The 26176-nt window shown below is 43.5% G+C and overlaps 1 protein-coding gene across 1 annotated transcript in view; it reads left to right on the top strand.

Annotated features, from left to right (window-relative positions):
* LOC122714108 (homeobox protein invected-like) overlaps positions 1-10417 on the top strand; it is a 62411-nt gene extending 51994 nt beyond the window's left edge. The window contains exon 3 of the mRNA XM_043935145.1: positions 10019-10417. Within this exon, the coding sequence (XP_043791080.1) occupies positions 10019-10389 (371 nt within the window). The 3' untranslated portion in view covers positions 10390-10417. The remainder of the gene's footprint in view (positions 1-10018) is intronic.
* The last annotated feature ends 15759 nt before the right edge of the window (positions 10418-26176 follow it).

Below are 26176 nucleotides of genomic sequence, written 5' to 3'. Positions count from 1 at the left end.
ATGGCCAGACGACACGTGTACACGTCACGAGTAAATGCATCGCGTTATGAGGTACTCAAATTAACGACGAAGCGGTTAATTGATTTGTCCACGTTCGTCCACAGAATTCGATTTATAAAGTCGATGCTCGTACGTACGACGCGAGTTGCATCACTTTATGCATTTCCATTATCGTAATAATCATTTTTATCTCGCATCCTATGCGGTTAACTATTTTAAATCTCTGCGTTAGCCTGTGTAAATGAATCGTTAACGACCCGTTCTCAAGCCTCGTTTGTGCATTCGCAGATCGTAATTACGTTTAATCGCTATTCACCGAGAAATAAAGACTTTTGAGTTTTTTTTTTTTTTTTTTTTTTTCTTTTTTTTTCACGAAATTCTTTAATAATTAAACTCCCATTTTATCTAAATCTTGTTATATAACCGGTATATATTATTCGGATAGTTTCATCCGAATAATTTCGCCTCTCGCGTATAAATTTCCAATTTCAGGATACACTTTAAGAGAGGATTACTATCCTAGGCTTATCTTGTCACTCGATACGCGTGCGAATATATTGGAAAAAGGAGGTTTGTCCGCTTTAATCGTATACAATTCAAAATCCGTCATCGGCCCAGGATGGTATAAACTAGGGATCTCGAACGGCGAGCAACGCCCTTAAACGTTAGGATTATTGAAAACGACGTTTTGCGTTATCGTGGGAACGGGTATCGGTCGACGTCGAATGGACAGCTATTCATCGTTCATGGAGAACCGTAATCGCTACAGATGATGGTTATTAATATCTTGGCTGGATAACTCGAACTGCATGATCGACGATATCGGCACGGTTATGCATTATGATTTAGAAATCGGCCGTTCCGCCATGGGATATAAAGTTCGATCGCGTGAAACAATAAAAGAATTTTCGATTCGATGTCGAAATAACGCGATAATTCGTTATAATGAATTCTCAAAAAATAGAATGTCTCTGATAATTCTATCGTTTCAAAAAGCCAACGAAAGATAATTGGAGATAAAGGATTAATAAGAATCCTCGCTCTAATTCGTCGAATGGATCAATTTTAATGTAGCATGAACAAGGATAATTTGAATAGAAGTACGATTGTTCAGCGATATCTTTTCATCGAACGCCACGGATAGAGATCGATATTGCAACGACCGACGATTCGTTGGACGATAACGTTCCAGTTTTAACGTAATAATTAATAAACAAGAATGATGGAACCATTTCGCAGCGGTTGGTGGCGCATGCATCGATCGGAACGATGTTGAACATCGTGTAACGATTGTGAATTGTGCTCGCTCCGGGATAACCGGGTCGCTCTTTTATCTTATATCTTTGTTATCTCGCCGCGGGAACGATGAATATCGCATACGGCGACGAAAGATCAACGTTCTTGAGCCAATCGATTTCAATGATACAGTCTATTTTTAACGTTCAGGCGCGTCAGCCTGCTTGATCGAACTGCGTCAAAACATTGCCTCGAACACGATTTTTCACACGTTTTGAAAGAAATTCTGAAGAAAAGTTTAAAAATTCAAAGATTCGAAATAATAAAAGATTGGAGAATATAAAGAAGAAAGGGTTTCTTTTTTCCACTTTTTCAACACGCGTGTATAAGGAGGAAGGCACGCAGAAAATCGTCCAAGGTGGTTCGTAGTCGATTTCACGCACCGGAAGAACCGGCTCCAAGAAGAGGAGAGCCAGGAATGAAATCATTAATCGTCCTTTCGAGCAATATATTATTTACGAATTTCTATTCATCATCATTCTTAATGTATTATGCCCGCTAACCATCTGCCCACTTTAAACTGCGAAATGGTTCTCGCGATTGGAATCGTCCCCCTCTCACGCATAAACAAATATCCGCTCGCCTCCGCGATCAAATTGGCAGCCTCGAAGCGAAGACACAATTAAGCTGCCCGATCTTCTGAACTAACTTTACTCTTCCGTTCGATAATCCATCCTTTTATCAATTTTTAGAATATTTCCACCAATTTCTCCTTCCCCCTTACCTACTTAGCTAATGGGTAAATTTACGATAAGACAAAATGGATTTTTATCAGCCCGTTAAATTCAAATTAGCCAAGCATCGGCTTAATTTATTCGATTACCTCTCGAAGAGAGATTTCGCAGCAAGATTATACGAAAAGTTTGAACGGATCGCGACGATAAAATTGAAACGAGATTAAAGAGTTGTCGAGCGAATTCGAGCTGGAATTCGAGTGGAATTGGCGAGATAAACGACTCCTCGGCTCGATCGCTCGTGAAGACTCGTCAAGTCTTATAAAATCGGGAGACGTGTCGTGAAATGGGCGCGTTTACACGTGTATAAACGTTTTAAAAATTGCGTTCCAAAGGAACGGCCACGTTCTATCGAATCTTTATCGGCTGCGGTGGCCAGTCTGGGACAAAATGGAGGGAAACGAACAGAAGCGAGACGAACGGAACCGCGCCTTAATGGAAACGAAGTAACGACCCGTGGAAACGTAAACGCAGTCACGTAGCAGCGGGTAACGATCGGCCACAGTGACCAATCAATGGTCATTATTTATGGTTATGGGATCACGACTGACTTTTCGTACGATTCCACGATTGCCCCGCGTATTACACACACGAGTTAACGAGTTGCCGTGTAAAAATGTGAGCGGCCGCGATCGCGTGGAACAAAATCGGCGCCGATCCGCGCGGTGTCTCTCATTTTTTACCGGTTGTCCCACGGTTTCCATCGAACCGTTCCGTTATTATTCTTCCCTGCTAGACGACAATTCTCCGCTATATTCGTGCTACGCCACAAGGATTTATATGGAACAACATTCGCGCAATCGAATCTCGTCAAGAATACTTTATACTGTAATGGTTCCAGCATTTATATTCGATAATTCGAGTTGAATATTTTCGCAAGAAAATTTTTTGCAACGAGAGAAGAAGGATCGTTCTCCATTTTCGATTATTATTTTCACGATCGAATGAAACGAGCCGTTTAGAGAAAACGCGATGGAAAAACGCAGTGGCGGAATCCGACTCGTTCCCGACCCCGATGGAACGGGGCGAAACGCGGCCAATCGTAAATCATTATCGTCCGTTCCGTTAATTGACGTTAGGGCCGATAGGAGGTGCGCGATAAATGCCCCCGTTCCCTTTTCCCTCGTTTTATCGCGAGAAACGAAGCGACTCTCGGCCACGCGAGAAACGGATAATTGATTATTATTAATGAAATGCTTGTCCACGATCATGCTTTTTTAACCGGTGTGTTTTTTCTTTTTTTGTTCTCAGGACGAAGTAAGTAACGAGCCACGACAGTTAAGAGGACGTACGTACGCTCGGCCTCTATAGGCGGGACTATTATGACGAAAACGGCACCCGGACGAACGTGAGCTTTTCCGAAGCCATTAATGTGTTCACGCTTCTGTTTCTGCAACCTTGGGGCAACTATTACACTTTTCACGATCCATCGATCGTTCTCCATTCGATTTATTATCCTTTCGAACTTTTTGCGGCCACAAGACGAAAAATTACATTACGCGCAACATTCTCGGACAAAGATAATATATATATATAAAATATCGAAAATAGTTTATAAATTTTTACAAGTAAGTGCATATAATTTTCGACAGATTACGTACACAATTTCCGTTTTGTTTTCAAAGAATCATCCCTTAAATCTTCCAATTTTTCCGACCACCCCGTATATATATATATATATATATATATATATATATATATATATATATATATACATATATATACACAGTGATCGCAAGATGTATATTTAATTTACCGGCCGGTAATTGAACCAACTTTTTTCCAGCGCGTAATATTCCGCTCGCGGGAAAAAAGTAGCCGACATGAAAATCACGGCAGGGACAGGTGGCCATCAATGGAGAGACGAAGAGATCTTAATTCCCCGAATGACATTTCACTCGTCTCGGCTCGTTCGTTTCCGCGAATAAACACAGCCGCGGAACTCATCCAGCCGTGATAACTAACGAGCGAAAGACGTAAATTACCTTCGAATCTGGGCCTTTACTCGGCCTCCCCCTCGTATTGGACAAAACGTCCGTCTCGATTGGATGCGAACACGAGTTGGAGACGAAGATAACCAAGACGATCCCTGACGACGAAACTGTGAATGGCCGCTAGTGGAGAAGTCGGGAAGGCCGTGTCGACGCACTTAGCCTCGTTTGTCCCGAGTAATGGCCGTGGTCATAATTCAAACGAGAGCCTCGACCGAGGCTTGGCCCGAGAATCGTTTCTGCTCGTCCTACGTGACGATTGGATTAGATTCGCGGAAACGGAGGATCTTGGAGAGATTGATATCCAAAAATATCGATTCATCGCGGTAGTTTCGACTTGGAGGAGAATTGTTCGACGAGTATTCGAAGGAAGGATCTCGTATCGAAACGTGGAGGAGGATCGTAAATTTGTTGCTTATATTTCTTTTTTCGTACATGGAGGAACAGAATGTTACAATATACGAAGCGTAAAATAGGAACGTATCCACGGTTGACACCGTGCCATATATATCTTCCGCGAACACGGAAGAATCATTGAATTCAAGAAGCAGAAAAAAGAATCGTTCCTCTCGATCTTATCCCGTTCGTGGTGAAGAAAAAAGGAAAGACGATATTCATATAGGAAGCAGTTATCCGCTCGAAAATTCCTTTGCGTGCGCGCACATCTATTCTATCAGATTTCCCACGTGAACCACGCCACAATTCCCGATATTTCCCTCGCTGCATACGGAACTCCCCCCGTGGCGATCGTCTTTAATTGCGCGTTTAATTTCTCCCCGCACGGGAGGCCAACGAGAAGGCTAATATTTTAATACGGATTCACGGATAGCAAAGGATATTTCCTACGATCCATTCCTACGTTTCTCATCGTTAGCGTCGCGATTTAATCTAATCGATGGAAAATCGGCCAGACCTCGCCATACCTCTGATCTTCCGCATCCTTCCTTTCACGATCGCCCATTTTGTTACGCCCATTCCGATTCTTTAACCTCCCTTTTTATTTTCCATTTTAACGCACGATCATCGACGGTGAGCTCGAATGGAGCATATCGATTCAGAGCGAGAGATACAGAGATCGCGGTAGAAGAGGAAGACTGATAGAGGAGCAGGAACGTCGTTTCCTTCGTTTAACAGCGATTCGCGAGACTGGAAGGCGATCCAGTTGAAGAAAGAAAGAAAGAAAAGATTGGTGGATAGTTTCATTAACGGTGATTTAAAAGGGAAACGGGGAGGTAATTAAAAACAATAATGAAACCGTGGACGATCGTTAATTAGAATTGATAATTGCGAGCGGGGATCGCGACACGCCGCGGGACAGCGCGAAGGCTGGCCGGTATTGAGAAACGGTTCCTGTAAGCCGGTCTTGTATAGTCCCGCGATAAATTTTCCGATCTCTTAATTGATTTCTGTTATAGCAACGTGCTACCACCTTCCGACGGTATTTAAACGTTCGATTGCGATACGAGCTTGTCCCCCCGAGGTAGGAGAATTTCCTCTCGAACGCGCGGATCGCGGGGAATGATTTAATTTCGAATATACATTCATATTCCCAAGATATACGGGAGAAACGTTATATACACTGTTTTAACAAGTCGATCTTTTTATCCAATGGACGAGTTTCGAGAGATCTGTGGATGCTTGCAAAAATTTGCAAAAAGGAGGATCGTATCATCAGAAGTAAAAATTTGTGTGAAAGTTTTAGAAAAGAAAAGAAAATAAAGATCGAGGAAACGATCTTTCCATCGATACAAGCTTCGTCGAATCCCGTACCAGACACCTGCACCTATTACAAAAAGAGGAAGAAAAGGGAAAAAATTCCCATTTCAGAGACGGTCGATATCGCGCACCGTCCAAGTCGCGGTTTCTCGATACGATACGATACCAGCCACCTGTCCCACTTCTGTCCTGGCTGGTACAACAGCTCTCGGACTCGCTCGTTCCAGAGTATCGTTTAATGAATTCTCTGCCGTCCCACCCTCCCTCCCTCCCCGCCCATCTCGCATCCGTCCTCGCTGGCAGACGTAATTAAAAGGAACGTGACGCGCAAGTTTAGTGGCGCTTTAAGACCCGGCTCGGATCATTGCACGTATCCGCGATTCATAGCAGTGTGTACGACTCACTTCGCGCGGCCCCCGTCGATCGTCGCTCGATCGCGATCCACAGCTATTCACGGCGATCGTGCCACTCGATCGTGTCCAACTTACGATCGTAATTATCGAGTCGAGCTTTATGGGGCCCGGTGTGCACCGCTGGAATTCCAAGTCGCGGGCTTTCCCTTCCCCTCTCCCACGGAGATGGAAATGGAGAAAATTGCCCTTTGAATCGGTTTGACACCAGGGAAATCGAAACGATAATACCAGACGTCGCGGTATCGAGGATAGGATCGATTGCTTTCCACTCGCCTTGGGAAAACTTCTGCGGAGAGAAAAAGTTCTGAAACGCTGTCCTCGTAGGTTCACGCCGCTCTCCGCGGGGTTTTGCAAGAACGATCGATAAATTTATGAGGACTCGATCCCGCCTCTCGATCCTCTTACGCTCGCTTCTAGGAATTGGCCGTAAACGGCCTCCTTTCCCGCCACCATTCTTTCCCCAACGATACATCCGATACTCGTGAACTTACTCCCTAACGTGTTTCCAACACGATCGTGCGACCGGCATTTGCCTCTGGAAACGAGACTTGGGCGTTTCCAAGCTCGGTGCATCCTCTTCTTCGGATCGAATCGTGGACAAAAACGCGGCAAGAACAATATTAAGACAATGTTCGAATCGCGGCGAGAGAGAGAGAGAGCGACGATCCTCTCGAGCGAATCGATCGATTTTTAGCCCCTCCCCTCCCCGAGAGGAAGATGATTTCGCTAAATCTAAAACCCCGTGGTTATCGATCCAAGACGAATCGTTTCTACGTTCTCTCCCCCTTTTTCCACCAATCCCCGGAATCCCATCCCAGTGACAATCCAACAACGATCGCCTTGGAACCAATTCGAAGCGTAGGCCGAGCCCCTCTCCTCCCTTGGACCGGCTCTCGATACCGGTGCAATTAAAAGCAACGTGACCGGTGAGCCAAGCAGCAAAACTGAAAGAGAGAACGATCCAAAGGTTTCTACGATTCGTTACGCAAAGGCCGGTTCGGAGGAAACGGTGTTCGAGCGAAGAGATGGAGGCGAGGCGAGGCGCACAAAGAGGGATATTATCGGCTAGCTGTCGCGTACGAGGATCGTAGACGAAACGACTAGCCGTCCTTCGCCGACAAAACGTTCCATACGCTTGGCCAGCCGGATGACGGGCCGCAATGATGAAGCGGTTTAATTGTTCCCGAGTTCCGGACGAGTTTTTCCGTCAATCGAATTACATCGGTAAAATTCCCGATGCGACGAGTTCGAATAGTTCGAGACGCTTTCCGGACGGGATGTGCAAAAACCAACGCCATTGTTCTCATTGTTCTTCTTCTCTATACGCTACGTATATATATATATATATATATATATATATATATATATATATATATATAAGTACGTTTCAATGTTTGCCTTTCTTCGATCAACGATTCAATTATCTCTCCCTTCGCAACGCTCGATTCATTTCGATCTAACTAGCTAACTCGTAATCCTTCCTACTCTCCGTTCGAAATCGTCATTCGTTGGACGAAGAACCGTTCTTTGGAAACGCGGGGACGACAAAGTGACGAGAACTGACAATGACTCGCGGCGTTAATCAAGGGAGAAACGTTGAGGAGAGAAGCGAGGTCGCGTTCAGCTGACGTCTAACTCAAGTCAAGGATAGGAGAGGAGAGGAAATTAGTGTTCGTTCGTGGCCGCGCGTCCCCGTGGTATGCGAGGTACTTTCAAGGGATGTACTCGCTCTCGAGAGAGGGCGTCTTAGCGTTATTGGTTTTACCCCTCGAGACGCCCACGGATGAGGAGAAGGAGATGGAAGAGGAGGGTGGAGGAGGAGGTGGTTGTTCCTTAAATGGAAACGGCGAGAGAGCGAGAAGTGGGCTTCCTGAATCCCCTCTTTCCTGCCACCGACAACGAGACTACTTCGCTTAAGTAATTAGACTGCCGACCGTTCGTTACCTCGCTCATTTCTGAACGGGAGAACGAGAAACTGGCTTAACCTTGTCGCTCTCTTCGATCGTTTGCTTCCAACGTTCGAGGAATTTTTGTATCCGGATAAAGAAAAGCTTCGACGGGAGGCGAAAGGCGATTAAAAGTGGGAAATTCTGTGTTGAGATCCTGCATGAATTTCTGAGATGATATATATTTTCACTAGACAGAAAGAGAGAGAGAGAGAGAGAGATAGTCCATCATCATCTGTCGTTTTAAAAAAGGATTAATTATAGGGAAAGTAAATGATCCATCCGGTGATCTTCACGCTAGAATATCTGGAATATCTACTAATAAGCATCATCCTTGGTAGGGCCGGTAATTCGTGGAGATTTGTATAAAATGCAATAGGAAAGAGTTCGGTTAATTATAATTCTTTATTCGAGCCGATGTAATTTTTCCAGTTCGATCAAGCGAGACACGGTAGCGTTTAGACGAAATTGAAACTCTCGCGTTGTATATATATATATATAGTTTTTCGCCTGGAACAATCAGTCGTTCCGCATGATTATCATCCCAGATTGCATCTCCTCGCCCCGCCCATACGAATAATAAAAGTCCTCGCTCTCTCGTGTGTATAAGTGCGTGCAAGGTGTATAATCATTACGATATTTACGACGAGTTATTAACGTCGAATGGAAGCGTACTTGTATTCCGTTTGACGTTTCGATGAGCACGCCTATCCAATCGCCGTTTTGTTCCATTGTCTTCGCAGCTTCCGATCGATAAATCGTAATTCGAAAATGAAAGAAATTTTTACAAAAAAAAAAAAAAAGAAAAAAAAAAAATTCGACGACTATGTTCGTCATTTTATCCCAGTTTAACATACCGTTAATCGGCGAGACGAAAACGAGGAATAATTAGCACACGTGAAAAAATAATTTGTTGCCTCTTGCCGAGATACCGATTAATATTTCGGCCCATAACGACGCGTCGCAGCGAGGTCTGGAGTGTAACAACAATAAGGCGGTTGATTTACGATCGTGTTGTCTCTGTTAACTGCGCATGACCAGTGGTGGAGAGTACCGTGAAAGACTTCTAGCGAGTGTTCGCCGGGGACGAGAAGAAGAGACGCGAGAGGAAATCGTGTAGAGAAATATTGGTGGACCAACTATATTCCACTCGTCTCGCGCGGACATTTATTTGGCACGGTGAAAAAGGCCTCCTCCCTTGAACGAACCTCTCTTATTATGGCAGCAGTTGTACACGAATGGGAAAAGCAGTTAAGACCGACTAGACAATAAAAGTTGTCGTAAAGTTTGTCACTAAGCGCGCGCCCATCGTGCCGCCGGTTCGTTAATTCCTCAGATTTATTGGCGCGTAAACTTGTTGAATCAATGTTCTTCGCGGCCACGGAGGACCATTATGAATCGTTACGTAAGAATAATTTTTTTATAACTTTATGTACCCTCTACGGGGAACAAGTTTTTTTGCCCGAAGCAAGTTTAGAAAGGGTTTAGAAGGATACGGTAGTCGACGCACGGTTCTAACGGAAACTTTGAACTCTTGGCGAGATGTTTTATCGAGGTCGGATGATACACGCGATCGCTCGAAATATCTATCTCTTTAGAAACAATTCAAGATCTCTCGAGTTTGCCTTCTTTCTATTCTTTTCTCTCCCCTCTCTTCGAAATACGAAGGAAAAGTTTCGAACGTTACGAATAAAGGGATATTGCAATATTAATTTTCAATTGCTTTGGGGGGCAATAAGACACCCTTCTATTTAACACCTTCTCTTATACTACTATCAGAAGAGATAAAAAAATATTCGTAAACTAAATGAATATTCGCGAATATTAACTTTATCTTAACGCGTCAATGTTTTTGCGAGTTCCTCTTACCGCGGCAATATTATAATTCTGCCGACATTTCGACAGATATCAGCTGACAATAGGAACGTACCGTGTTGCAGGTCCGCGCACGAGAAGGGTAAAGAGGTCGGATGGCCGTGGCAATGGCGGCACCCCCGAGGAGAAACGTCCGAGGACGGCATTTAGCGGCGAACAACTGGCAAGGCTGAAGAGGGAGTTCGCGGAGAATCGATACCTGACCGAGCGAAGGAGGCAGCAGCTCTCGAGGGATCTGGGCCTGAACGAGGCGCAAATCAAGATCTGGTTTCAGAACAAGAGGGCGAAGATCAAGAAGGCCAGCGGGCAGAAGAATCCGCTCGCCCTTCAGCTGATGGCCCAGGGTCTTTACAATCATTCGACGGTTCCGTTGACGAAGGAGGAAGAGGAACAAGCGGCGGAACTTCAAGCGAAATGACGGCAATAGGATCGATCGAATGATTGAGTTTGAGGGATGGAGATGGGGTAGAGAGAAACTCTTTCGTGATCTCGTGAGAGGGGATGGAACTTTCGATCGGACCGGTGGGGGATGAAAATGTGTCTCGATAATAGAAAAACTCGGAGTTTCCAAGGGGTGAAACGAAAGAGGTGAGAGAATGATTGTTAGTCTTAGATAATTTAATAGGTTCCTCCTGTACATTTTTTTTTTTTTTTTTTTTGCGAAGGATCATCATTGATTGTCCGCGACTCCAAAGAGATCGACACGTTTTTCGTTTCATTGAGATTGAGCGATAAAATTCTTTCTTTCGATGATTTTTCAGAAATGTTACGGAAAATTTTATCCACGATGAATAAATATAATTCTTACATTTGACAATTATAAATTATATCGAATCATTCGAAGATCAAACAACAATTTTCGGATACAACAATAAGCGGAAGTAATTGTCATTCGAAGAAACACAAATGAATTTAACGGAAACTGAAGGATTAAATTGAAGTACACGACTCGAATAATTTGTGGAAAAATTCAACGCCACGGATTCAAATTTCGCTTTTTCTTCTAGAGCTTCCCATTTAACTTGAGAGAGCTGACGAGTTTCGCGAATCGAATGATGGTGATCGTGCTCACGGTGATCGCAACGATAACTATCATTCAACGGGAATCGAATGGTTGAAGCGAGGGAGGAGGAATCAGCACGCACGTTCCTATGAAACGAGTAAAAAGAAATTTCGTATTTAAAAACTGAGCGATGAATAACGAAGAATCGCGTCGTTCGTGCGTCGCGATTACACGTGAATCGCGTAAGTCACGGTGAAATGGGTTGTACAGTGCCATTTGTACAGTTTTCTCGCGAACAATAGATCGAAGAAAAAAAATAAACGAGACAGTCGACAGTTCTTTGATAAAAGAACCAGTATTTCGAGGCAGAGAAAATGGAGAAAAATCTTCGCTATGAATGCGTGACAAGAGTGTCTGTGAGAGAGAGAGAGAGAAAGAAAGTGTGCGAAATTAATTTCGTTCCGTTAATTTATTGTAAAAATGTAAGATATTCGTACAATTGCGATGTGCAATAGAAGACGTTATACATACGAAGTATATGTACGAAGAGAAGTAAATAGAAACGACTTATGTATAGGTATATATATATATATATATAAATAAAAGATTGATAAATCGTCGTGTAAATAAAATCGCAAAAACTTAGCGAGAACGTCATCTCGATAGACTGTTTAAAAATAACTTAGTTATTTATTTACCTATGCTAATACGGAAGGCTCGATACAATATCGGGCGCTTATACCTTGTAAGAATTATTTAAAGATCAAATTAAATATTCCCACTATCATGAGCCACGTATCGACGTGTTTACTATGTTCTATCTTTAATATCCATCCTGCTCCTTTGGACCAGATAATTCGTCGCCTATATATAGTTCGTCCACCGATCGGGATAAATCTTTTTCAAACATTCGCGCAAAGACACCGACGATAGCTGCAGTCTGATAAACAGTCGATACCGAATTATCCAAGTAATTAACGCGCTTCCGTTCTTCGAGCCCAAGATACGATACCTTTTTCTTTTTTCCTATAAAATCCCACATTCGAGCTCACTCGAGATATATACACTTGGAATTTGATTATAGATATGCAAGAAGTCTGTTCAATCGAGAGATTAACAAGAATTGTATTTCTATCGACATATGATTTCAACAACGTATACACGTATATATTCAAAATATTAAAGTTTTCCAATCCCATCAAAGGATCATATATAGGATAATCGCAGGATCATCAAGTTGCAAGGATGTAACGAGTGCAAAGAGAAAGAAAAGAAAAGAAAGAATATGGTAGCGCAACAATTGAAACGATTAAAAGATGTCGAGAGAGGGAAGGAGAGACAAGATGATCTCGGGAGCATTAATGCGGTCGGGCGATCGATAGCCGTGAAAGCGGTACTAGACGCGTGCTAATTAACACCGGGAAGGGAATCAATCGAGGCAGATGTTTATCGAAATCCATCGGCGCGGCCGTGGGGAAGGCGAGGGACGGTGGCGAGAGGCGATCGGTGTCGGGATAAAAGGTTTCGGGGCGGGTCGATTCGCATTCAGCATTTGGCGCATGCTTCCACCCCCGAGCCGTATTTCAGGCCCGTGCAAACCCCGTGAAAAGCCCCTCCTGCCGGCGTGATATCGATTGATTTACAGTCGAAAGGTGGCCATCGTTGATATCAAACCAGCCACGCCTACGTTTATACCCGTGGATACGCGATACGCGTGCGTGTATATATGTGTGTGCGTTGCACGGTGAGTGGTGTCGGTTAACGCACTTTATACATCATTTAACATTCGCCAACGTTATTTCAATCCCTCCCTCCACCCCCTTTATTTCGTCTCTCGCACGAATCGTTCGGTATATTGGCCGAAATGGTTACGTACGAAGGTGAATAATATTCGCTGCTCGTTTACGTTCGGTAGAAAATTGGAAATTTTTTTGAAAGGAGGTTGATCGATTTGAAAGACTCACCGAGGAGGAAACGTCGAAATTATGTGGAAGTCAAAACGGCCTTTGTCAGGGGTAGGGAAAGATGGAAGATAGAGTTCGTCGACGACCGGGAATAAATAATTTGATGGTGGAAACCGGCGTCCCCCGATTTTTCTCTTTCGACAACGGACTGCTCGGCCGTTGTCTTTGCCCCCGAAGATAGTCCAGGGACCGAGGATGCGCTTTTGGAGAGGGATACCTGGTAAGTAATAGACGACATTAGAGTACAAGCTACGTTAGGATCCTCGAGATGAGTAATAAGGGGCGATTATTTTTTATTTTACGAAAACTGCTGTTTCGGGGACGGACGGAAGTTGGTTACCTGAACCCGAGCCCCCGCGATATTTCATTCCCTACGAAATCAACACCATTGATTCCTTTCAATTCCATTGTTTAAATTCTAAATTGTAAAAAGAAAAAAAATATTCCACTCGCTTGCTGCGTTGTAACGCTTGCCACAACCGAACCCTGGCTAGCGAATAAAAATATACGAGCGATAAGAGAATTCGTGCAAAATCTTTCCTTCGCATAAAAGACGAATAAGGCCACTCGTAATGCGATTCGGTGGAAAGTGATCGAAATACCCTCGTCTTCGAAACGCATCGTCGATTAATCGGGATCGAGAAGAGTAAAGGAGCGGGGACCGATACGTCCCTGTCAGATTAGAATCGGGCCACTTGACAGACTCGCGCTTCTGTCTGTCCAGAATGCGTAGCCGGGGGATCCGGTGGAGATTGGTGGTGGCTCGGGTCAAGCGCAGCGCAGGAGGCTTACGTACAAACGATTCTTCGCTCTCCTCCTTTGTCCCGGAATCTTTACAAATGAGATACAAGCGGGGAGAAAAGTGGAAGGCGCGTGAGAAGGCAGCGCAAACATTAACCCTGTCGACCGACCCCTGTCTTCGACATTCCTGTGCCCGACCTGTGCGCTTTTTTTCTCCAACAACGGATAAGGATAACCAGGAGAGTTCGAGCTCGAAATTATGCATCCGTCTCGGGGATCGTACAACGATGATCCGTATACGCTTTTTGGAATACGCCGATGGAACGGACTAGATATCGATCGTAGATGGCCGGATATCATCGATTGGATGATGCTCGTTTTAAACACATGCGACACGAATAATCGTTCGGGATCCGTTTTCCGTTTTCGTTCGGGACAGATCTGATCCCCGCACGACACGTTTTGTTTCGTCATCCGTTTTCTTTATGCATGCGACAAGCTGCATATTACCTGGCTCCGTTTCGAAAAGGACGGCATACAAATTCGTCGGAGGGGGGGATTATCGGCCCAGCCTCTGTTTACATACGAGGTCAACTCGGTGGAACGAGGTGATCCAGAGGCGGGTTGTTCTATCGGTCCTATCTCGCGCCATAAATCGAGGGGAAATCGCGCGTGGCCCACGGAACTCAATAAAGTAACGCGGAAGGGAATTATTGAGCTCGGTAATCAGCCGTAAATAACGTGGTAGAATTATTCTCGTGCGCGCCACGAACGATAAGCACCGATGGAGAAGGAAAGAAAAAGTGAAAATAGTTTATAGATAAGGGGACGCTCGCTATCAATCGACGTTGCACTTACCGCGCTTGCATACCTCTCGTCGCGTTCCTGGCGTACCATCGATATATATATCCGGATCGTATCTCAACCGAGTGATTTTTCACGACGTTCTACCTCGCTTATTCTGCCGTTTCGTTTTTCTCCTTTGTCCCTCCCCTCCCCCTTTGCCAGTGTTTCATGTTCACGGCCGTTCCTTTTACCAAAGTTTCGATTTTACAAGGATCTTTCTCGATATTTATACCGATCTCTTTATTTTTTCTTTGTATATGCGTGCATTTTCAATTTAATACTTTTAATTTGTATCTCGAAAATTCTCGAAAGGAGAGGCATCGGACAGGCCGATGATCAGGTATGGAGGATTAAGAGGAGGATAATAATTCGTAGCGACCGTGAGAGATCGGTAGAGCGAGATCTTCAAGGATGATCGTCGTTAGTGAGCGGGGCATTAGTCGTACGGTAGCCGATGCCGATGGATACGCTCCACCGTCAGTGGGGAGCCAACGTGGAAAGCAGCGTCGGGAGATCTGATGGTGACGGGTATTAAAATTAATGGTCAGCCGTGTACGCTGACGTGTCACCTTATACCTCCATGCGTCATTTTGATTGACCAATAAATTATCTCGTGGAAGGTCTCGCGCGTGCTTGGCCATCGCTGTTCTCGCGGTTCTTTGCTCGTTCGAGTAAAAGTCTGACCGTTGTGCAATTTGTTGCTCGTTTCACGCGGTGAAACGAAGGCATACTTGTACGAGCGCGGGGATTCGATAACAATCTCCCATAGAAATTTCGAACGAACGCCTCTACCGGGAGATGGGCGAGAAGAAAACGTGAAAAATCTACTGATTACACGTTGAAGGATATAAAGATCGAAAGAAAGAATGACAACGAATTTTCGGATCGTCTAAACTTCAATTCCCATCTCGAAACGAAGCGAAAACATATAAATTGCACATTTGAATCAAACATCAAATCCGAGTATCATATATATAAGATTATCGTGTAGATAAACGACGATAAACGCGATCGATTCGTTCTCTATTCCATGGATCAGGACTCGCGACGCAACGAACCCTCTGTCTCGCGAATTTCCCCGAAACAGGTTGAAACGGGCTTTAATGGCTCAATCCGCGTGTTCCGGCAACTCGATGTGTGGGCCGCCGGGTCGATGGTCCCCTCTGAAATTTTCTTCTGCTCCCGGTCCCCATGGAAGGCGCGTTACCGGCCACCGATGGGACAAAACTCGAGCGCCCTCCCCTCGGTTTTTAGTCGCGCCACAGGCCAAATGACCGGGACGCGGCACTCTCATGCATGAATGCAACGTCAGCTGCCATCCCGGGATATGGCGAACTCTTCATTAACCGTGCAAAGGGTTACGGGGAGAACGAAAAGTGGTCTTCGATCGTGGAACGATTGCCCGATCTTTTAATATCGCTACCCGGCTGTAAATCTGAATTTTTAATTGCCACGCAACGCGAACGTACGGGTGACGGAAGCAGATGTATCGAGAGATGGATGTAAGAAATGCTTTCCCCTGCTCGATAAACCCCCCTTCGCCCTCTCTACCGCGATTTGAATTTCAATTATGTAGCTTGGAATATATCGGGGATATACGATGGAGATACACGTTGCGGGATATCGATTTAACGATTTCCGAGAAACTCGTTGGAGGAAGAATCAAGGTGACAACGCGAGGCGACGTTTTCGTATTTCGTCTAAGGGATTTCCTCCTAAGAAATCGGGTCCAATTTATTCCGAACCGTCGTTACCATCGATCGACACGATCCTCAGTGTGAATAGAGAACGGCGGTAAGACGATCTCGGGACTGTCGACGATCCCCTATCCCCGATTCGATGACTTTAACGAAAATTAAGTGAGATAGGTCCGGACGGGCCGATGCTTTTTGACAGCGGCCCAACTCTCCGCGGGAATCATAGGATCGGTCGACCGATATTTAGTTTCCTAGTGTCATGTCCACCTTTACGCGTCCGCGCCTCCGGACAAGCCCGAACTCCAAACATGTCTGCCCGCGGACACTCTCGCGCGTCACAGCTCTATTCGACGATCGGAACCAGTTTTAAAAGCTAAGACACGCCGAGTTTTATGGATTATAAAGAGGTCGGCCGGGAGAAATTATGGCGAGGAGTCGTTTTGTTTCCAAGAATCTCGATTTCCTTCCAAGTATCGTGTCTCTCGTCAACGCCAACTTTGAAATTGGAGTAGAGTTGATCTTTGTAAATCGGCCTAATTAAAATTCAGACTACTAATTCAGTTGATACGTAAAATCGAAGTGTACTTACGACAGTACTATAAAAGTGTTCCAATTTTTTTCTAACTAATCTGATTTATAAAGACTCTATTCAAAATTCAAAATTGAAGAAATGTAGAAAGAGAAGCATCGCATTAAAGTACCACAAAATTGCTTCGATTTTCGAAAATTTCTCAAAAAAAAAAAAAAAAAAAAAAGAAAAAGAAGAAGAACTAAAACTAATGCTTTTTAAACTCATATATTTCGAGATCGATCGAAAAAGATTGCACGAACTAAACCGATCGTACTAACAAACCGTAAGATTAGCCAACTACTCGTGATCTTGATAGAAATCTGGTTGCGCAAAAATTCGCGTCAGATCGAGAAGCGACAAGGAACGAGGAGGAATTCCCGAATTCGTGGTAGCCTATAGGTGGATGAGTCACCACCTTCGGGATCAAGCGAAGAAGGTAAAGAGCCGCGGCGAGCACGAGAGGAGAAACAAGAGAAAAACGAACACGAGAGAAGCTGAAGAGAACCTCCAAGTGGTGGGGACATCGAGGTAGAGTGGTGGTACCGGGTGGAAAGAGTGAAAAGGGAGAGGTGGGATTCGAACCCCGGGACCACACACGACGCTCCACGCGTCTGCGACTCGGTTACATTGCTTAATTGTAAACGGCCCAGTGGTTCTCATGATCGAACTCTTTCCTCTGTTTACATTTCAAGTGTTTCTCCGATTATTCGATCGAGAAAATGGAATTTTTAATTTCTTCTCAACGTACGTTCCTACGTACATGCCATTTTTCTAAACGTTCAATAATTTCCGAATAATTTTCACGATTGGAATTATAATTTTATGCTAAAAGAAATCATAATTTGTAATATTAAAGGGAAGAAGATAAATTATTATCGATGAGTACAATGATATTCGATAGAATTAATGAAGAAATTTTAATTGATCGAGAGAAAAAAATCACATGTCAATGTCGATACACCGTGTTTATTAATTGATATTGGGAGGCAGGTGTTTATAAAGATTTTAATTATATTTGGTCGGAAAGAATTCGAGAAGAAGTCAACGTCAAAAATATTCGAGACAATGATTACGAACAAGAGTTCAGAAGTCTGATTTCTTATCTGCGACATCGTTAATGCCATCGATTGTTCCCTTGCGGCGGTTCCAACTAATTAAAACCAGAATCTCATCGAGCTTCCTCGCTCTCCTCTTTTACCTCGTGGCTTCCGCCGCTCGTGTTGTGACCTCTCCCTTTCCTCTACTTTTCGGCATTCCTCAAACGTTATCCCATCTTTCTTTCTTGGATGTCTAGTGTTCGCTTAATAGGCTTACATAACGCTACCGAAAAAGGTCTCGACAAGATTGATTTTACTTTAATACTTGCACGGAATGAGGTATTTATCTAACAACAGCTAACGTATCATTTAAACAATTTAAGCAATAATATTTATATATGTCGAATAAAATTATTTCAATTAGACGATAGGACGATAAACAGATTAAATTTTTGTTAAAATAGCTTTGAAGATAGTGCTAAAATATGAGGCATAACTTTGAATACATATATAAAATGTTTTTGTAAATGGGAAAGAAAGAACAAACGACAAAGAGAACTTTTTTAAATCCTTATGCTTTCGTAATATCATTAACCTGAGATACCTTTCAAATCCCGTCCAGGGATTCAATTAACGATTCTCAAGTGACTTTTGACTTTTTTTATTAAACGTTCGAAACATTTGGGAATAGAAAATATTAGATAGATACGATATTTTATTCGATTCTTAAAGTCGAAATCAAATTGAATTCGCGTGATGTAAGAAAAATGTCATAGAATCCATGACGACAAAGTTACATTTATAATGGTATAAATGTAGTAAAAGATTTACTTCTATAATTGAACTATTATTGATATATAAATACGTATATATATTTTTTCTTTGAATAAAGTGTGTTACGTTTGATAGAAACAAGAAATAATTCAATAAATTATTCATTATTCATTTCTTTAATAGTAGCGTCACGAGGTTATGTCGAAAATTTAACATAAATAATCATTTGATTATGAAACTCTTACCTGTATGATCGATGCGATCGTAGATTTTGATGAATTATTTTCGTATTAAGCACCAAAACTCGGAACAACTTTCTTAATTCACAATAACTAATTAACCGATTAAAGTTTCGAACTCGTTAAACACTTTCGCACAATAAATTTCCTCCATGTTTGCTGATTAATATTCTGCGCATCCTTCTGCGCAATTAGAACCTCGACTTCGCGCCTAAAATGCGCGTCTAGTTGCGTCGTGTATAGATGTCGCATTAATTTCACATAGAAAACATGTCTTTACGATTCTGCGCATACTTCCGCGCATTCTTGTGCGCAATAAGGACAATAAAATAATATTCCACGCATTCTTTTGCGCATGAAGAAGGTCGAATTCGCGCCTAAAATGAGGTCTAGTCGTGACGTGTGCAAACATCAGTGTGTTCATTTACATATTTTGAATTATTTTATATTTATTATCATTATACTTATAGTTATAGATCTATATTTGTGCTTATTATTACTATATATATATATTATATACTATATACCTCATCAATCGAATGATACGAGGCATATTGTATCGCATTCAATTAGTGGAGCAATCGGAACATGGGAAAAAATTGTGTAATAAGCAAGTTCGGTGAAAGTGTAAAGACGAGCTGTTAAATCGAGGAAAACTACAACCTGAAGGCCAACACTACCCATGGATTATGGATTCGTCATGCAGCCAACGGTGAGTACTGTTTTATAACCTACTGTTTACTGTTTACAATTTTCTTGACGACTTTACGAGGTAAATACCCGTCGAAGGGGTCAGAAAACGAAGGTAGTAAATATGGCCGTGCGTGCATTTTCACGTACTTTCGGTATAATTATAGCAACGTTTCGCTTTCGTTTTTAACTCTTCGAAAGTTTACGATGGCTTACGATGTGGAATTTCGAAAAATATTCAATAAAAAAAATATTATTCGGTCGATTGAACAATTTCTTTTCATATCATGGCATATTTGATATATATATTATACGAATAAATTTCTATCGTATCATCTTTTCATTTCTATCTTCGATTTCTTTGTAAAAAAATTTTTAATCGTATGCTATGTTCGTTTCTCGTCGTATAATAATCATTTATTTATCGATATTTCCTCACGATAATATCCGAATAATCGAATTTTGAAGTAGTCTATCATCTTTAAGAGCATATAGGTGTAGACATTAGTTGCAATAAATTTCCCATAGTGCCTTGCGATTTAAAAGTTTTATATATATAGATATATATACGTGTAAGCATTAGTTGCAATAAATTTCCCATAGTGCCTTGCGATTTAAAAGTTCTATACATATATACATATATAGATATATATATTTATATTTTTTAAATCTTATTTTATTTTTATATCACAGTGCTATTATATTTTTTATTATATCATATATCATTATAGTATATCATTAAATATTTAAATAATTTATTTATAATAATAATTACAGATTTTTAACTATATTAAGAAAAAATAACGAATTATTATATCTTTCCTCATAAAAATTTAAAGATAGGAATAATTCAAGTAGATAGTTTAGATCAAATTTCATTAAAAACACTTCACATCTTTAATTCCAATTCCAAAAAAATACTTTGAAAATAAAATTCTCAATATTTTCACAGTTTTATCCTCGTATCGAAAACGATTCAAATCGACGTAAATCCCTTTGTTGTCATAGCAATGATCCTAACATCATACAATATCACCCAATACTCACATTGTTACAATCCACAATGCTCTCTATGTACCTACGTATCCCCATAAACCTAAACTATCTCTAACAAGATCACTCTGACTATGAACCCGGTTCGGTGAAACGAGAGACGTGGGCGCCGGCGCCCTGGTCGTCAGGTTTCGTCGACGTAGATTCGTCGGGTGTGGGATCGACGAGGGCGTATCGAGGCCGGCGCGGTCTTGATATCAGCCAGGGCGAATGTCTTCGGGGTGGCTAGTAGGTCGCGTGTGACGGGAGGGCCACCCATGTAGCCGTTGTTCGCTCGCATCTATCATGGAGCCACCTTCTTTTCTCGGCAGCTTAAGCCCCAATAAAAGCCCCCGGTTCGGCCTGTGTCTCCGGATCGAGCAAAAAATCGGCCATTACCTCGCGATTTCTCGACCGGAGCCCCCCGATGGATCCAACTTACTCGGGGACCTATCCGTTTCGATTCGCCCGCCGCGATTCGCCTCTCTCCTAATATTTGGCCGACGATTTTTCTTCTAACGTTTATCGTGCTTCCCGTTCTTCCGCGTCCCTCCACGTTCCTCTCAAATCCTCGCGCGTTGCACGCAATGATCCTTGATTTCAATCCCACTTGATATCACGTATCTAGTTTTTTGTGATTTAAATCTTCGATGGGTCATTAGGCGTCTATTTAAAAGGATAATATAGTGTACATTCCCAGTTTTAGCATGATGAAACCAGATACTCGTTTAACGACGGTACTAATAGAGCAAAAGATAATCGTTACCGAGTAGCAATAAAAAAAGAGCTACACACGAGTCTTGTCCTTGGAGAGTTAATCGTTCGTGCACAGAAGATTCGTAATTACCCGCGTATTACGTATGGGACTCAAGGTAAACTGACGTTACATACGGTTTCGTACGATTCTCGGCCGGCTTTGAGACCACGATCCCCCTCGAGATCGCGGATTAACGATGCACGCTAATCGCGAGCAGGTGTTTCCATCGTGGATACTTAGAAGTCCAATGCATACCGCGGATCGCTTCGAAAAAGGAATCGTCGCGCTTTTTGCCCTCGTGGTGATCGTTACACTAGCGATATCGTTTCCGTTGGTGTCGAACGGTAGCATCGGGGTTAATTAGCGCGATTCGCGGCACACATGAACGAGATCGTGCGCGCGCACACACACACACGGTCGAGTGGAGGAGAACACTCGTTAACCCAGATTTTCCCGATATACTATATATAGAATGTCCCCGTGAAATGATTATTTCGATCGAGAATTGCGAGTTCACGCTTCGATTTCTCGCCGACCACGACGATGGCTTTCATCCAATCGCTTTCATTTCACGACGAGACGAATAGATCGTCGTGCTTTTTATCTTTGAAATTGAAACGATTCGAAGCACATCATTTTTCTTCTTCGATTCGTAATCATTTACGGAATTTTTTCGCTCGAATCGTCGGAAACATCATCGCTACCGCGTAACGGAATATTATTGGCAGAGATTAAGCCATAACGCGCACGAGAGAAATCAAACAATTGAGCTTACCTTCACTATTATCCATCATTGTGCCGATAATCTTCGATTCAGAATTCAATCAGAGGGAAAATTACTCGAAATGAAAGATATTCAATAGAACGTGGATCTTTCGGATCTATCAAGATCGATCAAACCTTCGAGATTCGCGAATCCTCCTCAACCATTTCTCTACCCAACAATCGTAACAACGTGTTCCACAAGTTGCATCGAAGCTTGGCATCCCGAATGCATCCCTCTGAACGTTCAAGTCCGTGGATTGGCGATTGCAATCTATCGATACCGGTAATCGATTCCACATAGTAGCCTGTATCTGGGCCCTGTAGTTGCGCGCCAGATCGTCCTATCGTCCGTTCCTCTGTTCATCGCTTAATTATTACGGGCGTGCACATAGTACACGACCGCGATAGCGCATAACCGGCGATTTGCGCCGCCGGAATTTATCACCTCCGTAATTGGCAATCGTTTATCCGCGCAGAACCAGTACCACCGGGCATCGGTATCCGCGGATTATCATCAAACGCTGTGCACGTCCGACTCCAATCGACCGCCCTCTGCGGATACCTACAATTCGAATCGTTAACTCGCCGACCATTTACATTTTCAATTACCCTTCTTCTTCTAATGTAAAATTCGCAAAATCTGTCCCATCGAAAACGATTATCCTCCTCGTCGAATCGTCTCTATTTTCGCGGAAAAGTGATGAAAATATGGCGTTTACAAATCGCCAAGGATTTAATCCGTCGAGAGAAAGATGTTATACGGTTTTAAGATTCAGCTTGAACTTTAAATCAAAGGATTCGATGCGATAATTCATGATTCATCATCTCGATAGAGCGTAAAGAGCGAAGCGATATCGGATTCCACGAATACTGAATTTCTGATTCTTCGATAGTGGATGGAAGTTCTGGGAAATTATCTCAGGGATTGAGAGCCGTTCCGCGATGGGATAGCGCAAAATCCTCGACTTTCCGGACGACCACAGCTATTAATTCGTTCGAAGCGAGCAGGAAACTTTGCTCTTCGACACGTCAAGGCGCATCATTCTTCCCACGATTCATTTTACGATGCTCGATTTGACCGGTCGACATTCATGAGAATTTATTAACGCCCATTTTCTGTTTAATTATCCGGCATGGATTGCCAAGGCGTTCCTGAGAAGCCGACCCGAGCTCTCCTCCGAGTCTTCAACATCGTTAAAGTTATCGGGCCTGAAACCACGCGGACGGAAACCTCGCGTTTAACGCAGTAACGTCTTATTCGCCCCGATTATCGATTGGCGAACGAAACCGCGAGAAGATTTGATTAGATTTCATTCTCGATTTGATCGGCCCTCGGTTCGAGCCTTCCACGAGTTCGTTTCGACCTTCAACTTTGGCCCAGGGGAACGGAATATCGTACCAATATTCATTTCTTTCTTTTCTTCACGAGTTACGTAATACATCGGTACATTAAAATCGTTTAAGGTTCTCAAGATATTATCACGTCGACGATTATTTTCGTTTATGCGACGAATTTTTACGCGACAGTTACATTTCTTAAAATGACGGATTTCGCGAGTCGAATAAACAGATCTCTGCGTGTTTCCATTTACGGCCTTCGTTAACGTTTTGCGGATCTCACGCATATCCTCTTCAATCCGAAACACGTAAAATGAATCGTGGTAAATGTTCTTAATATAACGTTGGAAGAAAGGTAAAAAAAAAAAAAAAAATTAAGGATTGAGTCGTACGCAGAGAAAAATATACGTAGTCGATGCGTCGTTTCTCGTCGTCGATGGGATGCAGGATTCGTTCGAATAAGTTGCGCAGAATTTTCTCGACGCTCCGTGGCCGAGCACGGCGACGACGAAAGAAGACGCAAAAGGACGAGGAGGAAGATGAACATTCCGATAAGTTTCTTTCGTGGCGAGCCGCCTGGCATTCCAGAGACCGTGGTCGGACACTTTCTTAATCGTGGCCCGTTCGTTTGCATGGAAACAATTCGGCTACCGACTTAGGTGACTCGAGTGACATTCCCTCCAGCTAGGAAGGAAGAAAGAGAAGCGGGAGTGATCCATGGGACCCCATGGGTTCCACGGGTTACAGGCGGCCCTGTGTGCGCGTACACACGGTGCCGCGTATATGCGGGCCCTGGCACGGGGCCCAGTTGGGTGGTCCCATTCCGCTGACGCGTTCACAACACCCATCTCTCGCTATTATACCCCTTGGTGGCTCCCTTACTAAGGACCTTATTAAATATTGCTACACGCGAAATCTCATTCCGTTACGTTCATCCCTACCCCCTACACCCACCCATCCGCCGAGATTTGAATGCCGGAATGTAACTCTCTTTCGTGCAACTCGTTAGAATCCGCGTGAGAATTTTCGGCCTTCTCTTTATCTCTTCTCTCGATACGATCCCTCTTCTGCTTCGTCCTCTTGTCGTACTTCTCCGTTTCGTTCGTCGTCGTCGATCATTTCGTACGATCGTATCGTGCATTCTCTCGCGTTCGTGATTTAAGACAGTAACTCTCGCGATACATTGTTGAAAGATAAAATAAGCTTGAAAAAGAAAAGAAACAAGAAAGGAATTTAACCGTTTCGTAAGATACATCTCGTTCGAAATAATGATAATTCCAATCGACGGGGATCGATTATCGTTAATTATCCCTCGATATTTGTACCCATCGTTCTTCACTATGTTGATGCAAACATAATTTCTTCTGCTGGGAAATGTGGTCCGTGTATCGAGCGCAAAAAAGCAAAACGTATATATAGTTGGAGAGAGATCGGATCGGTGGATCCAGCGCCATGTTTCCCGGCGGTCGGCACGAATTAGGGGGTTGGCATTTCTTTCAAGGCGCCGCACGTTATCGCGCACGTGAACGAGCCTTAAGTACTGCCGATTACGGGTAATAAAAGCGTTCGAGTGTCATCCGGAGAACGTACGGCTGTTCCAGCGCGGAACGAGCGCAAGAAACCGGCCGCGAAAACTCGGTCCGCCTCCTCGTCGTTTGATCGTCGTCCTCGTCCAGCATCGCGTAGTTATACAGTTCGCGTTACGCGATATTCGAGTTCTTTTAACCGACCGTAGGTCAACGATTGGCCTAACGATTGTTCCGAGCCCCTGGATTCGTCCTCTTCCGCGAAATCATTTTCGTGGAAGCGAGCTTGGAATCCGTATCGTTCTCTCGAATTTAGAAAGATATTTCCTTCAACTTACGTTTATTATTTTCACACCTGCCAGAAGACGAGAAATTTACCGAAATTCGTGTCGAAGAAAGTTGAAGCCGATTCTCTCGACCGGGTTGAAAATACAATATACAATATCCTTGCTGATTAATGACAATGGTTCGCAGTGTATACGACTGTTCCTCCCTTGATAAGAGGCGCACCCCGAAACCATGTATCCGAGATCGTGTCCCGGCATCGGTGACTCTGTAATGGGGTTAGATACCACGATGGCCGCGCTGGCTAGGTTTCGCGCTGGGCGCTATCGTGACCCAGCAACCATCGCGATAGATCATCCCGTCGGTCCCATAAACAATAACTTACACTTCACCGATCTGTAAAGCGCGGTTAGATCCTCTCCTTCCCTTTCTCTCTCTGTCTCTCTCTCTCTTCGCCTCTCGCCCGGTCAATCCGCCCCCGCGATTTCTCAAGGCACACGCACACTCCCGGCCAATTTTATTCCTTATTTTTACGAAAAGGGAGGAGAAGAAAATTCTCGAACGCACAGTCGCGTCCAGTGATAAGTGACTGACTTTCTGTATCTCGAAGGATCGCTATGTATTACCGGGGAGAAGGGGAGGAGAGGGTTCCACGATCATTTGTTGGGGAAGGCATTCTACCTCTACGCGAGCGACCGCGTATATGATTTATCTATCAAAGAAATTGATTTTCTCTGCCCGGCGTGCTTTTTTTCTCGCGATTTATCGCGCCGCCGCGAGAAGAATACCACGCTCCTTCTTGATTCCCCGATGAAAATTCGAAGTAACGCTCGGCTCAGGGTATCTATCATCGAAGGGGGTTGCGCCTATAGTGAAGTGTGATAAATGATGGTGACCCCGCGCTGCCCCTTCCACTCCACCTACTCTCGCTCGATTCCTC

This window comes from Apis laboriosa, unplaced genomic scaffold (genome assembly GCF_014066325.1).
Source record: "Apis laboriosa isolate Shangri-la unplaced genomic scaffold, ASM1406632v1 scaffold280_cov157, whole genome shotgun sequence".
Classification (NCBI taxonomy): domain Eukaryota; kingdom Metazoa; phylum Arthropoda; class Insecta; order Hymenoptera; family Apidae; genus Apis; species Apis laboriosa.
Note: the sequence above shows the minus strand (reverse complement) of the source record. Positions and strands in the feature narration are given on the sequence as shown.